The sequence below is a fragment of the Coffea arabica genome, chromosome 4c, assembly GCF_036785885.1.
Source record: "Coffea arabica cultivar ET-39 chromosome 4c, Coffea Arabica ET-39 HiFi, whole genome shotgun sequence".
In the NCBI taxonomy this organism is placed as follows: domain Eukaryota; kingdom Viridiplantae; phylum Streptophyta; class Magnoliopsida; order Gentianales; family Rubiaceae; genus Coffea; species Coffea arabica.
In genome coordinates this window covers 44,105,741-44,120,172 of record NC_092316.1, presented here as the reverse complement: position 1 = coordinate 44,120,172, position 14,432 = coordinate 44,105,741, and the positions used below count along the sequence as shown (strand labels likewise).

At 38.7% G+C, this 14,432-nt stretch overlaps 2 protein-coding genes across 2 annotated transcripts; one reads left to right on the top strand and one right to left on the bottom strand.

Annotated features, from left to right (window-relative positions):
- Positions 1–1,073: 1,073 nt before the first annotated feature.
- Positions 1,074–2,170, bottom strand: LOC113739198 (protein MAIN-LIKE 2-like). The gene is made up of 3 exons (XM_027266434.2): positions 2,066–2,170; positions 1,303–1,953; positions 1,074–1,181 (listed from the first exon to the last, which is right to left on the bottom strand). Exons 1-3 carry the CDS (start codon positions 2,168–2,170, stop codon positions 1,074–1,076), a joined length of 864 nt encoding a protein of 287 aa, XP_027122235.2.
- Positions 2,171–9,816: 7,646 nt separating this feature from the next.
- LOC113739199 (putative F-box protein At1g67623) lies at positions 9,817–11,040 on the top strand. The gene is made up of 3 exons (XM_027266436.1): positions 9,817–9,941; positions 10,042–10,204; positions 10,642–11,040. Exons 1-3 carry the CDS (start codon positions 9,817–9,819, stop codon positions 11,038–11,040), a joined length of 687 nt encoding a protein of 228 aa, XP_027122237.1.
- Positions 11,041–14,432: the final 3,392 nt, after the last annotated feature.

The following is a 14,432-nucleotide window of genomic DNA, read 5'->3' as shown; positions in this document are numbered from 1 at the left end:
TGTCTCCGTCCTGGCACTTGTTTTCGGACACTTAGAAACACAGGATTTCCAGCCACCAATTCCACCGCGAAAGCAGCGTTTCCCTGCCCCCTTTTGGAGCTTCAATGCACTTTCCAAAATTACCTGTATTTGATGTAGCCTTTGGTCCACCACTTGTGAGTTGTCCGACACATTGGATGTCAAACGAAATATTTCTGCACTTTTTTCTAAGACTTTCTTTCTGAGGCCCATGCACTGAACAAGCAGGTCCTCGTACCAGTGTCTAGGCACCTAAGCGGAAATAACACAGATAGCTGTATTAATTTTACACAAATTGCTAAAATTAAATGCCGAGTGAAGTACAGGGCGAAGAATGCCATACCACATCACCAACAGCACATGGAAGAGGCAACCCTATTACATTGCCACCAACTCTATGAATGCCCTCTTGCTGCAGTGATCCATCAGTTTGTATGCACAACACAGACCGGGAAGGGTAATTAATTGGATGTTTCAGTGACGGTGTTGTAGCCTCACTTAGTGGCAACTGGTCACATATATGAATTACGCACTCCTTCCCACTGGATGGCAACGTGGAGGAAGTCATTGGTTTCATTAGCCTACTACGCACAAACTCGTCATACGTAGCATATGGAAGGGGATCTGGGTATAGGCTTGCAATGGGCAGTCCATCAAGCACATCATGTAGCGTGTTTCCTGAAATTGTATCAGTGCTGCACATATCTGATGGCCGATGGGGAGGTTGCTTTGCACATACACCTGCCTAATAACCCTCTCGCCCAGGTAGTAAAATCGTCCCATGGGGCTATCCAAAAGCAATCTCGTTGCAGTTAGTTCCTTGGATTTGAGATACCGACTCGGCAATGCCATTGCAGGGAAGGGCAGCCAGTTGACCTATGACACAATTAACAAGCGATGTAACATTGGTTTGTTCAACAGTCGGAAGAAATTCATAACAACTGTTAACACTTAGGCGGTAGAAACTATAGGATGTCCTAAGTACGGGAACTAACGTTTTCCGGGTTAATGGTGTCAATTGCGCGGCGAAAATGTTCGACCGTAGACGGTGATTGTCAGCTGGCTCTATTACACGAGCGCCATCGCCACATTCTGGGCAATACGTCCCTCTTGTCCTGTTTCAGTTTATACGGACTTAACTGAAGAATTTCATAAGCCCACACCTACACGTGGTTATACAAATTATATCTAGCGTTCGAGATGAACACTAACTGCCTGAAAAGTTTATTTAACGGAACATTGTAATGTCGAATTGACACAGAGTGAAGGCAATTCTGGACTTACCTCCCAAACGAAGCTGTAGCCGCCAAGACTTTTCGTCCGTTGTCGGGAGACGGCGGACATAAATCTGTACAAAGTTGCCATCCCCGCCCCTCCCCAGTTATAATCCCCTATACGATCTACGTCCTCCAGTGCAGGCAGACAGCACAGGTGAATTGTTTTGGCCGTGTTGCTAAGTAAAGTGCAGCCAAGCATGTAGAGAAAGAAAACTCTAGTTAGATGTGCCAGCTGGACGTCGTCGTTCTCGTCAATCGCCTTGTCTTTGTAGAATGACAATATATCGGTAACTCTGATGGCATCGGCAGAAGCAAAAGCTGGCACCCAACCTAATTGCTCGTTGATGTAATTGGTATTTTCCCTAACATTGTAATCCCACGGAATGGGCAACCCGCCCACTGCAACACCGGTTATACAGGTGAAGTCCAAGGGTGTCAGTGTCATCTCTCCGAAAGGCAAGTGGAAGGAGTTTGTTGAGTCCCACCATCGCTCCGCAAGTGCGACAGGCAACTTCCTATGTCTATCGGCCACGGGCAAGTGGCTTAGAAAATCTCCAAGCCCAACACTAACAACTTTCGCAGCCACCTTACGAGGCAGCCTCTTCCACCACTCCATAAGTTCGACTGACGACCCTCTAGGATAAATTGAATAGATTTCCTGTGCATTAATGTAGAACCAATTTAGCCAGTTATATATAAGTATAAACCAAATGAGGGCTTAGGGCTAAATAAGCACAAGTAATTGTTGACATTGATTCTGCAACATGTACCCCCTGTGCAAGGAAAATGTGTGATATGTGGGTTTTCCGATCAACCAGCAGTTCTTGCGAGTGTTCTTCATCAGGCGATGGCCGGTAGCGATGGAGCCTGTCCATCGCACGGCTTTTTTGGAGTTGGATTTTGGACGAATATTGTGATGGCGCAGCCTATCACAAAATCCCTGTCGTCCCACCCGCGATTATGAACAGCTTTGCCGTTAAGTGTTGTGGCCTTGTAGGTGCGTAGGCGTCTTTCTTCGCGAAAAATTTGAATAGTTAGACATTTTGGACGGCTGTGGCCAGGTTGGGCGTGCAATGGGCTTGTACCTGCTAATTAGAGCTGCAAATTGGGAAATATGTGTTACAATGACGGTTGGCGCGTGTGCTGTGCATGTTTTCATTGGCCTTGACATATATACCCTTCTCAGTTTTACTTGGACGACTAAGGAAACAGTATTGTGGGCCTTGTGGCCAACCTACGCGTCGTAAGCAATGAAATGTCTCCGAACGTTTCATTATAGCAAGGGGGAAATTGGATTAGATTGCCATGAAAAAATTTGAATTTAAAAACACAAACCGCAACCCCAAGACATTAACAGCTAAAATTGAAAAGCACCATAATGGATGGTTCGGACGATAAACGAATACAGGTTGCCAGAACTGCAATGACACTATGTTGACACGGGCTGTGCAACGCACAGCCAGAGCCCTCTAGAACATTAGTTAAATACATAGCACCGGCAGTTTTAGTGCACAATGAATAGAAATATAGGAAAAATATTAAATATAAAAACAATTAAAATTTGCTGTGAAAAGAACTTTCATATATAAAGTTAACCCCAATTTATTGTGATTTGGAAAAAGAATTTTTAACCAACATTATGTGTACGTAATGATACCAAAAAAGAAAACAAAGCAAATCCATTATGAGTGCATTATCGGTTTAAGAGCAGCATAGTTTTAGTTGTAATTAAATAAACAGTAGTCATAATGTTTCAGAAATTTTAATAATTAGAAAAAATATAGAAAGACACAAAAACCTGTGACTAGCTTCAACATCAATAAAAAAAAATACAAACTTGCATATTTTTCTTTCTTTTTTGAGAGAAATAGTGAGTTAATATATCCATTTAAATCATGTCTAATAGCATTACAAATAGATGAAAACATTATCTAACCAAATAGTTATAGAATATGTATAGCAAGTTTAAATAAAAACATGAATTGCCATATTTGTAAATCTACATATGCAAATTCAAATTCAATAATTTGTTTGATTGCAAATATGTCTTGTTAATGAAAATAGAATTTTCTAGTAATATTTTGTATAGTGACACTCTAAGCTAAAAGCCTCAATACTAACTTCCACCACCAAATGCATTCCTTTGAAAACTGCAATTGTTTTACCTAGTCAAATCAACAAAATATTATTAACTTCTTTAGCCAAACAGTAATGACATGTCCATTTGAAGTTGCCTAACAATCATCTCAAACTCTAATTACATTCTATCATTATGGGCAATAAAAAAGGATAAGAGTAAGTCATATAGAACCAGTTTAAGTTAAAGATTCTAAACTCTAATTTTGCACTTTTTTTATTTCCAAGCTATCATTTGCTAAAATTAAAACCATGAAAATAAACTACCTATCATGGATACAAGCTATAAAGTGACCAATTTTAGTTTGAGTAAATAATAGAATGATTAATATGTTAGTTAAAATGTCATATTTTGGTGACAAATGTTTTCTTTTTGCCAAAATGAACTTATACTTTGGACCACAAAGTCCACATTTGTATCAGTTAATGACCAAAAATATATGTTTTTCATAAGTCAAACGATGAAAAATATAGGTTGAAATTTCAGAAATTAGAGGTCCTGAGTTTTAATCCCCTTACTCCCTCCCCATCTTTTAAGCCCCACCCCCACTGCCGTTGCAAAAAAAAAAAAGGCAATAGAAATATAGGTTTGTATTAATTGAATGGGCATTTTATCTAAAGAAAAAGTTTAATAATCAAAACTAAAAATCTTAAATAGATTAGGCATCACTTATTTTAAATTTTCTGTATATGTATACATATATACGTATGTATATATTTTTTATTTATTATTCTGTAGCACAATATAAAAAGATGTAAAAATATTATTTTCATTTTCAATACAATCCCGGGCCTAGAATTCAAATAAATACTTTAAAAGACAAATAATATGCTCTAGAATAGTTTAAAAATATGAAGGAAAATCAAGGTCCACATACCATTAAACTATTACTATTATTTCTAAAGGGAAAATCCAAAAATTATATAAAAAAAACTAAATAATGGAAAAATATTTAGACAAAAACCCAATCCACCCCGTTTTTAATTCAGTGGGTGTCAAAGTAAAAAGTGCCATATAATTTTCCAAGGATTCAAGAATAATAAGTCATTCGCTAAAATTGGCTAATGGTTTCTAAAATTATCCTTATATGATAAGTATCTAATTTTTGAAATTTGAAATACATTGGTTTGTTTTAGTCCGAAAGGTTGAACTTGATTCGTTTGTATTGCTCAAAATAAATTTTTGTAAAATTCCTAAAAAAAAAATATTAGAAGAAAACAAGTAAGGACATCACCAATTGTAAAATTTCATCTACACATTCCTTATAATCTTTTTGATACCTCCAACCAATGCTTATTCTCCAAGGACAAGAAAGAAATCTAGTAGCTTTACTTTACACCATCCAATTCTCACATTGGAATTCACATTGGAATTCACAGTGAAAGGTGGGCCACCATCGACGTATGACCGTTCACATATCTGTCCATCCGTACACGAGGCTGTAAATCTTGTGCTATAAGCAAGACTGCCGTCAGTCTGGCGCCAGTCTTGTCATCTTGGGGAATAACCCCGCCAACCGAGCTAAAAATCTCTTTTTTATGCCCCATTCAACCTAGGTTAGGAACGGTCTTTGTTTATGTGCATTGATACCTAAAAATGGGTACTTCGATTACAATAGAGCAAACCCAATAAAAGCGTATGTTGAAGTGGATAAGGTTTACTTTATAACTCAAATACATAATTTGGTGGTGTATGAGTAACGTCATCTTATAACGGAGGATTTATTGAAAATATGTGGTGTTTTATTCAGAAAACCTATTATCTGTGTTTTATCCCTTAAATTAAGTTGTGTATGGAACAATGGGTATATAATTGGTTGTAATGGAGGAATGCCGTAAACAGCTGGTCATTTCTTCGAAAATGGTTGCATTGTTATTCGACCCACAACTAAAATGGGTTCGGTGGGTACCCTGTTGTTGTAATGCCGGAAACACATAAAAGGCTGGTATTTTATTGGAAAAAATCATTGTATTCGGAAAAACATGTCTGTCTACGGAAATGGGTACTTCTCATATTCCTGCCGAACCCGTCCACAGCTGGTCTTCTACAGCGGAGTAGTGCAATTCAGAAATATGCATGCGATTTGGTTCTTCTAATTTTTCCAAATAAAAATTTAGATGCAGTGCCAGCTGTGACTTATTATCGCATTAACCTAACTTAGGTTGGTTAACCGTGGTCCGCAAAAGGATGCCTGAGAGAGGTCAAACTGCTCTTAACCACTCAGTCGATGCACTACAAGCTCCTCCATTTAAACTCAGGTCCGTCATCCATATCTCATCCTATAAGAGCTTCCCACAACTAAACTTCTTCCTTGCATGCCCATTCACTTCCGCATTGGTTTTGCACAACAACCTTCGCTATTGCATGCTGCTTCAGTTCTTTACCACCTGTAAGACGTAACTAGACGAAAGAAAAGCTTCGTTCTGCATTTTCTAACCCCTGAACCGACCAGCCTCCTCGTACCAAAATCCTTTTCCAGACTGACACATGGCACTTGGACGACTTCCTGAAATACATGTCCTCAACAACGGAGGCATGGTCGGCTACTTTCAAGATGAGGTCTTACCACTTCACCACATTGGAGTGAAGTGGATAGTTGAGGAAGCCCTGGTTCGATTAGACAGGTTTCCCGGAGCGGAGTTTCCGCAGTCGATGCTGGTGTCTTGCATCCCCGTTCGCAACCCCATTGTGAACGAGAAAGTATTCCGGTCGCTGGTCAAGTGGTGCCGCCGTCCACTCCCCCTTATGCAGAACCTAAATGCATTTTACATCATGACCTACAATGCATGGTTTGCGGGCAAGGAGGAATTTGTTGCACATTTCCTCAGTCTAAAATCACTGCTCCATACCGACGTCTGGATCCTCTTTGGCGCCAACTTTGAAGACTGGTCTGTAACAAAGTTTTTGGCTGAATAGGGATACCCCGCTAGTATGACACGCAACGTTGCCATTGCGGACAACCTTCACACCGCAACCATTTACTGGAATCCATCAGCTGTAGAGATCACGTTTGAAGACAGAGATGCTATTGACAGCCTTCTCCTCGCTGTGCGGCGCAAAAAATACCGCAGCTTTCTCAGGGTAGCTACCACGGTTGCCTTCTTAAACCCTATGTTTGGTCTTATTGTGAAGCGTTTCGAGTGAAGGTTCGCAGGTACGGCGGTGTGCTTTTAATTTTTTTTGTTGAAGATCATATTTGGATGGTGGGTGGTTTTTTGTTCATGGCCCTTGCTGTTGTTGAGCGTACCATGCATGGTTTTGATTGTTAGCGTATGAAGGGTAGGGGTTAGGGGATGACAATATGCAAGGCCTGAAAATTAGGAATGCACCGTTTGTCAGATATGTAAGCGGAGGTACTTAAATCCAAATATATAAGTAAGAACTTGTTTCGTCATTCAACTCCACAAATTTCGCTGTCATAAACCTAACAATGTTGTGCCACATCCCAATTGGTTGTACATAAGCTTCAGCTTGTTCAGTTGCTTGGCTAAGCTGAAGTTCATATTTAACAACGCAGCGATTGCCATTCCAGTGACTAATGACGTTCATCGATCAATCAACGATCCCTAGTACCTCATTCGCACACACATTTCGGGGGACAAAGGGAACAGGGCATGCCGAAAAACCACATAATGCACAATGTAAAAAAAAAAACCAAATACGGAAACCTAATATGTTATATAATGCAAAATCACCATTTAAACAGTAACACTCCGCCGGTTGGGCGAACTCAGTGGCACATGCGGCAACCACCGGTTGACAACAGATGGACAAAAGGCAATGCCACATCAGTGGCAACCACAAATACAAGAGGCTGTAAACGAGCCTTAATGGCCATTCTATCCTTACGGACACCATAGTCCAGTACTGTATGGGAGAAGGGGGTTTGGAGGGAATGCAATCAACGCCAACACATTAATTCACGGTTTCAGAACCGGAACAAGAACTACCGCCACCACAGCTACCACAGCAATGTTAAGAATCGTCACGTTCGTTTGCATGCTTCTCAGTTCAGCTATGATGGCAGACACCTCCACCGCGGGTGTATTAGTGACGGGGGCGGTACTTGACGGGGCGGGATCGGGAACTTCAAACCCTGTTGCTCGTGCAAACTCATCACACCAGCCAATGAACGTTCGACAGGACCTCTGCAATACAACTACCTTAACAATCCGAAATTAATGGAAGAAACAGTTCTACCGAAGAACATACCAGGGCGTTAGCGCAGCGATAGTAGTGGCGGCCCCTGTTTGCTTCAAACTTCCAGACAACACGAACTGCACAGCTTCGACCACAATTGCAATATAATGTAGGCCAGACCGTGCTATTGACCGACCCGGCTGAAGACGAAGAAGCCATTCGCAAAGGTTAATCTCCTCCGCGACACCGCCTAACTTTATCTCTGGCAAACACAAGGATACGGCGCTCCCACGGTGTCGACGGACAGCGGCTGTAACAAGAATTTGGGGGTTGGAGGGAATAGGTTTTGGCCAACAGTAGTCAATACATTTGTTTGCTTATTTGGGTGTCGAATGAGGTTATTACTTGGTTGAGTACTTGGAGTCTCCCATCATGTATAGTTGATGTTTCGAAACGAATACAATAAATATGAATAATCTCACAAACCTCCCCTGAGGTTGATTTAAATTTCACTGGCATCCCCTGACATTTAACAGAAATTTCATTGACCTCCCTTACTCTATTGCGTTTTTGGTAACAACGCAGTCCAAATCTAATTACAATATTATTTTCATGTGTGAGAAGGTATTTTTATTCCATGGATGCCCCTTTGGTCCTTGTATTGGTAGAAGATTGAAAGAAGAATAAATTATTAGAATGATTACTAAAGTTGAGGGGTTATAAGTACAACAAAAAAAATTGTAAGCACCAGATGTGCCAGGAAAAATGCCGATTTTCACAAATTTTAACGCAACTAGTAGGTTATCTATTCAACATAAAATAAGTAAGTAATTAAACTAATTAAATGGAAGAGAGTGAGAACTAATTAAATGGAAGAAACTCATAATAGAGGAAACCTATACAAAACGAATATTAGTATATCAGCTTTTAAATTTTACTCACGTAAACTAATTGACAATTTCAAAAGCTGGTTGGTAATTACATTTAACGAGAATAACAGAAATTTAATATGTAATGAAGGTGATTAAAAAATTATTACTGCTGGCGGCAATAGAAGAAGTAATTTGGCGCCAATTTTTGAAAGTTAAATTTATGTATTTAACATAAATTGAATATGTGAAAGTTAAAAAAAGAAAACGAAATAGCGCATGACATACCAGCTCTATATGGCAAACGTTGTACCTTCTTTTTATGAGAAACATACCAGTTCTTTATAGAAAAAATGGGTTAAATAGCGGCCAAAGGAAAACTAATATGTTTTGTACCAACTTTTTATGGGCAACATACTAGCTCTTTATAACACCAAATACTGGCCAAGACAGAACTAGTATGGTTTTTATTTCACATAAAATAAATATATGACGGTTTAGGAAAAATTGAACAAACAACACATAGTATACCAGCTCTTAAAAATAAAGTGGCATGTTCTGTAGTACGTTAAGGTTCGGATTTTTTTTGGAAACATACCAGCTCTTTATAGGGAAAAAGGTTTAATAGCGGCCAAAAGCAAACCTAGTATGTTTTCAATTCAATTATAGTATTTCATTTTATTAGTTTTATAACAAAAAATAATACTCAGAGAAAAGCCTTACAGAGGAAAAACACCAGCTCTTTATGCCATTTACCGCAAATAGTAGTCAACACCAGCTCTTTATGCCTCTACTCAATTAATGGGTTCGGGTTATGACGTTCGTGGCAGCATACGAGGAGTCGGTCTGGCAGGAGTATATGCATCGGACGCGACCTTTTGCTTGCCATTTACCCCGCCCGACCTGTATGCCAAATCTGTGCTACCGACTTTTACGAGTTGGTTGACGACCACAGGTACGAACTAACCCTCCCTGTTTATCACTGCGGAACCTCATCTGCTATGCAATAAACGCTCGTAAATTTACGATGTACCCTTTTTATTTTAGGACTGTTCATGTTCCCTTTCTATCGGTGTATTGTTACGGTTCGGATGAATTGACCGTATTGACACATACGTTGGTTGGTTTGTAAAAATGTTTCGGATGACAGTTTTTTGACGACAGAATGTTGCGTCATTTGCAGGAGAAGTCGCCACTTTCCCATTTCTGTTCGAATGAATGCTACAATTAGTCGGATGAAATTGAATTCGGGATATTACACCTGATCAATCATTATTGGATTTTATGAGGAAGTAGTTGTTGTTTGAAGTTTACTCCATTCTTGGGACTTTCAGGGATTCACTCAACTGTGCTCAGTAAAAGGAGTTAACCGGTCATGGCCAACGAACAAAAAGGGAGTTCAGGAACCTCCATCCTCTCCCTTCCGACCGAGGTGCTATCCGAGGTGCTTGCACGTGTCGCATCTTCTTCATCCACTGATCTTTTTCGAGCAAAACTGTGGTTCGTTCTGCTATCGATGATACAAACAGGAAGAGGCGTATTCTTGTTTCATTCTGTGCTTTTCGTTTTAGTTTAATGGATCATTTCTATTATTTTGCAGCTGTAAGTTGTTTTACGAAGTTTCGGACGCAAACAACATTTACCAGCGGGTGTCACTCGACAAGTTTGAAATCGTTCTGTGGCAAAAAAACCACAAAGTGTCGAGATTCTTGAAGAACTGTAGAGAAAGCAAAAATCCAGAAGCCTTGTATCGAAAAGGAGTGGTAAGCATCGGGCCGATAAAACTCAGTTCCTTGAATATTCTACCTTTTCATTTGAAGTTGGTAATGAACAATTTAGTCATGTACGGTATAACTCCTGGTCAACGTTACGACAAGTTGGGTTGCTTTGGAACGTAAGACGCAATAGTTATGGGAAAATTCGGTAATGTTTTAAATGGAATAGTAATGAACTAACATTCCATAAGCATACTTGAGTTATAAAATTTGTAGACTAAGCTCACATCATCTCTTTCATTTGAAATTCATTGTGATTTTGGTCAGCACACTTCATCCCCAAAAGATTGGCCTACAACAGGTTACTGCAGCTTTGGGCCCCAGTAAATAATTGTTGTCCCGCCGCCACTGTTCCGCCTGCACTTTTAACTTTTTCGTTACTCAGTTTTACGCAAGACTGTAATATCAACCTTGGCACTGCTTAGGTTGATTTTTTTACGGACAAGCATGAGGACTCAGCATTGGAATGCGTGGAAGAAGCTGCTAATTCAGGCCATGCCGATGCTGCATATGCATTGGGAATAATTTACATCTTTGTTGGTAGGGACGAGTTAAAGTGCAAAGGTCTGAGACTGCTCAAGAAATCTAGAATTCTGAAAGGCAGAGTGAAACTTTGCAGTGACAATTTGCTAGCGCTGCTGAGGATGATATGGGTCAAGAATCTTGTGTTTCTAAACCCAACGTCCATTTGTTTTGCCATGACACATGAGAGGAAAACATCTTCATGGCCTATGGATGCAGATGAAGTGGAGGAGAGTACATGTGAAGACTGCGCTTGCGATGAAGAAATTGGAACAATTTGTGCTGCCCTGCCTTATCGTTAGTGTGTAAGATTGAATGTTGACAACTCCTATGACTGTACAAAATTTTCACCATCGTGTACAAATTAATTATGTTCGGAAACTGAATTGACCGCTACTTCTTACTCTCTTAATATTACTGGTATGAAAAGCTAAATAGCTTATCTTGGCCCTTGTATGTTCTGACTTTTTCTCGAATCATTAATGAAGTTAGTATACGATTTTCTAAAAATCCGGTGCGTTAACAAAAGATTAGCACACTGCAATACGATTGGTTTTTCAGGGGCGTCGGACGAGATTGGGCGGTGGTCTGCAGGGCTCGTTACGCTCTATATTTACCAATGTACATATACACGCTCGAAGTACCTTCAGTACAAAACTACATACATATGCAAACTCAACAAAACGCCGTTGTAGAGAAACGTGTATGAAATGTAAGAATAAAGGATGATAGTTAGAAGGTAAAGAGGGAACTCCTCAGCAATGATCTACGTGACGGATACTGTACTGAAGTGAGAAGTTTACTAACTACATACGAAACGGTGATAGATTAGATACTGCAAAAAAATTTACTTATGGAAAAAAGGGTACTCTGTTCTTATAATGGAGGAAAGTCATAAAGAAATTGTCTTTTAAGAGAATGTGATACTATATTGAATAGACCATGATTTGATTTATGAAATTATCCAAAGAAAATTTAGAATGATTTTGTCAATTTAATTAATTAATTATTATACATATTCATATAATGCATTATATAATTATGCTAATATATTAGTATACGTATAAGTAATAGGAATCATTATAATTATATAATATTATATTACTATATACACATATATATTATAATTATATGCACATATAAAATACATTTATAAATATATATAAATAGTAATATGTAAATATATATTATAACAATATTTATAATATACATTTATAAAAATATTAATTAATATATAATATACTTTATAGTCATATAATATATTAGTATAATTATACAATGCATAACATAAATATATATATAATAATGACTTAATTAAATAAACAAATTCATTCTAAATTTTCTTTGGATAATTTGATAATCCAAATCGTGGTCCCAGTCTGTAAAGTATCACTTTGTCGTAAAATACCAGCTCTTTATGGCATTCCTCCATTATAACAACAGAATACCCTTTTTTCCATAAATAAATATATTTATCGGATAAAATAGCAAATAAACTCGATTTACAATAATAGACCTGCTCTTTATGGCTCTCCTTTATTATAAGAAAAGAGTACCATTTTTTCGTAAATAAATTTATTTATCAGATTAAATGAAAATAAACAAGTTCTTGAATAAAACGCCAGCTCTTTTTGGCTATTGTCCATAAATTATCCATTTTCTGATTTTTCCATAGGGTAATTCAGGGGAGGTTTCTGAAAGTATCCCTTATAATATATGTGTATATAATATTAATAAATTATATAAAAGCATAATTACATTTGTTATTATGAATAGATTGTAATCTGCTGCCAAAGTAATTTGGCTTGCCATAACCCGCTTCGGAATACACGCTCCAATACCGAATTGGATTAATTTTCGTTTGACTAAATCGGGTTTGCCTCCCTTCCACGCCCGTTCCCGCCTGATCAATTATCCCACAAAAAACTTGTCTTTCTTGAACTTCTCATCGTTTCTCCTGTTAAACCCATCAAAAGCTCCGTTGTTGTGTAAACACACTGAACAGTTTCGGTTAAAACTTTCCCCCCCTTCTGAAATTTGGAGCATTTCGAACAGTTTTAGGCGGCAAGGTCCAAAAAAAAGTAGATTTATCGCATTCGCTTCCTCTGTTGCTCAAAGTACTCAATAATTGAATCGCATCCCGGAGCAAGCATAGGCAGTAACATGGAGGCCTGTATGAATCTTCCAGTGTATGCAGGCATGTGGGTCGACGTAGAAGGTCTCGCTGGTGAGTGTATCGATATCACGGAATATCTGAATGCCAAAAATTTGTTAAATTTGCTGACAAATAATGACAAGTGCTATGATGCGATGGTTAGGGAATTCTATGCTAACTGTAGGGCAAATAAGCAGAAGTCTGTTCTGCATTCAGTGGTTAGGAATGTAGACATGGAATTGTCTACTGAGGTTTTGTGTTCAGAGTTTGGGTTGGTTGACAGTGGATACACTGTTGACTATAAACGGATTAGCGCAAAGAATGTAGATAAGGTTGCTGTGAATGGGTACAATGACCTAGAATTTCTTGGAGAGATTAGGCAAAATAGTGACAGAGTTATAGACATGGGGAAAAAAACTAAGTTTTATGCGCCGTATATAAAAGTGTTGCCACGGCTGTTACATCTGATAATAACTCATAACATTTTACCCAAAACCGAAAGTATCACTTCCGTTAGTGCATTAGAAAGAGTTATATTGTGGCATATGTTACACAAACAACCCGTCAACATAGGCAATTTGATCATTGCAACAATGCTCAACAGGATTAGGAAGATTAAGAGCAAGAGAATAAGAGAACACATCTCCTTTTTGGTATGTTGCTGACCAGGCTCTTTAGGCGCTTTAATGTGCCATTCTTGGCTGACCATGTTGACAAAGGATTTTACGCCCAAAAAATGGAAGTATCGTACTTCAAAAAACTGTCATTCAAAGTTGAAGATGGTGGTTGGATGTGGAAGAAATCCTATACCTCTGATGCTGTCATTGGGCAGACTGGGGACTCGAATAGAAAAGTTGAAGAAATAAATGAGATGGATAAGGGGGGAGTGTGCTGGGGTCGAGGTGCTGCCGGTTGTGGGGGAAAAGGCACACCTTCAAGATGTTGTCATACTATTTGAACAAACCAGAAAAGGAGCAAGTGTATGTGACAATGTTATTTTACTCCTTTTTGTTTCTTCTTCTCGATGGCAACACAGGAGAATAACTCAATATTTGTATGACTAGGTTGCGGATAAAGTGACACAAATTTTACAAAGGGTTGGTGCCATCGAAGTGAAGGACTGCGGATTTGAGACATTGCCATTTCTACGAGATGTAAGACATGCTCTTGCGCTCTCCTGTAATCCCCTTTATATATGCTAATATCTTTATTGTCCAGTGTCTACCACAAGCTTCTGGCATAGCACCTAATGAATTGAAAGAAGCCGTATGCTTTCATGTCAGAGAACTCGTCCCGCAGATGTATGTTAAAGTATCGGTATTGTCAATGGCTAACACTGATCTCGCTTTTATCTGATTATTGTAATCATGTCAATCATTGTTCACAGCTGTGTCAGTACACTAGATAGGCAGCATCTCTTTGATATTAGAAGAGAAGAACTGGAGCAAGTGATGCTTCAGGAGACATGTCTCAGTGACAAAGTAAGTTTTTTATGCGATTGCACAGGCCTACCTTGTTCACTAATGTCGCTAAAAATTG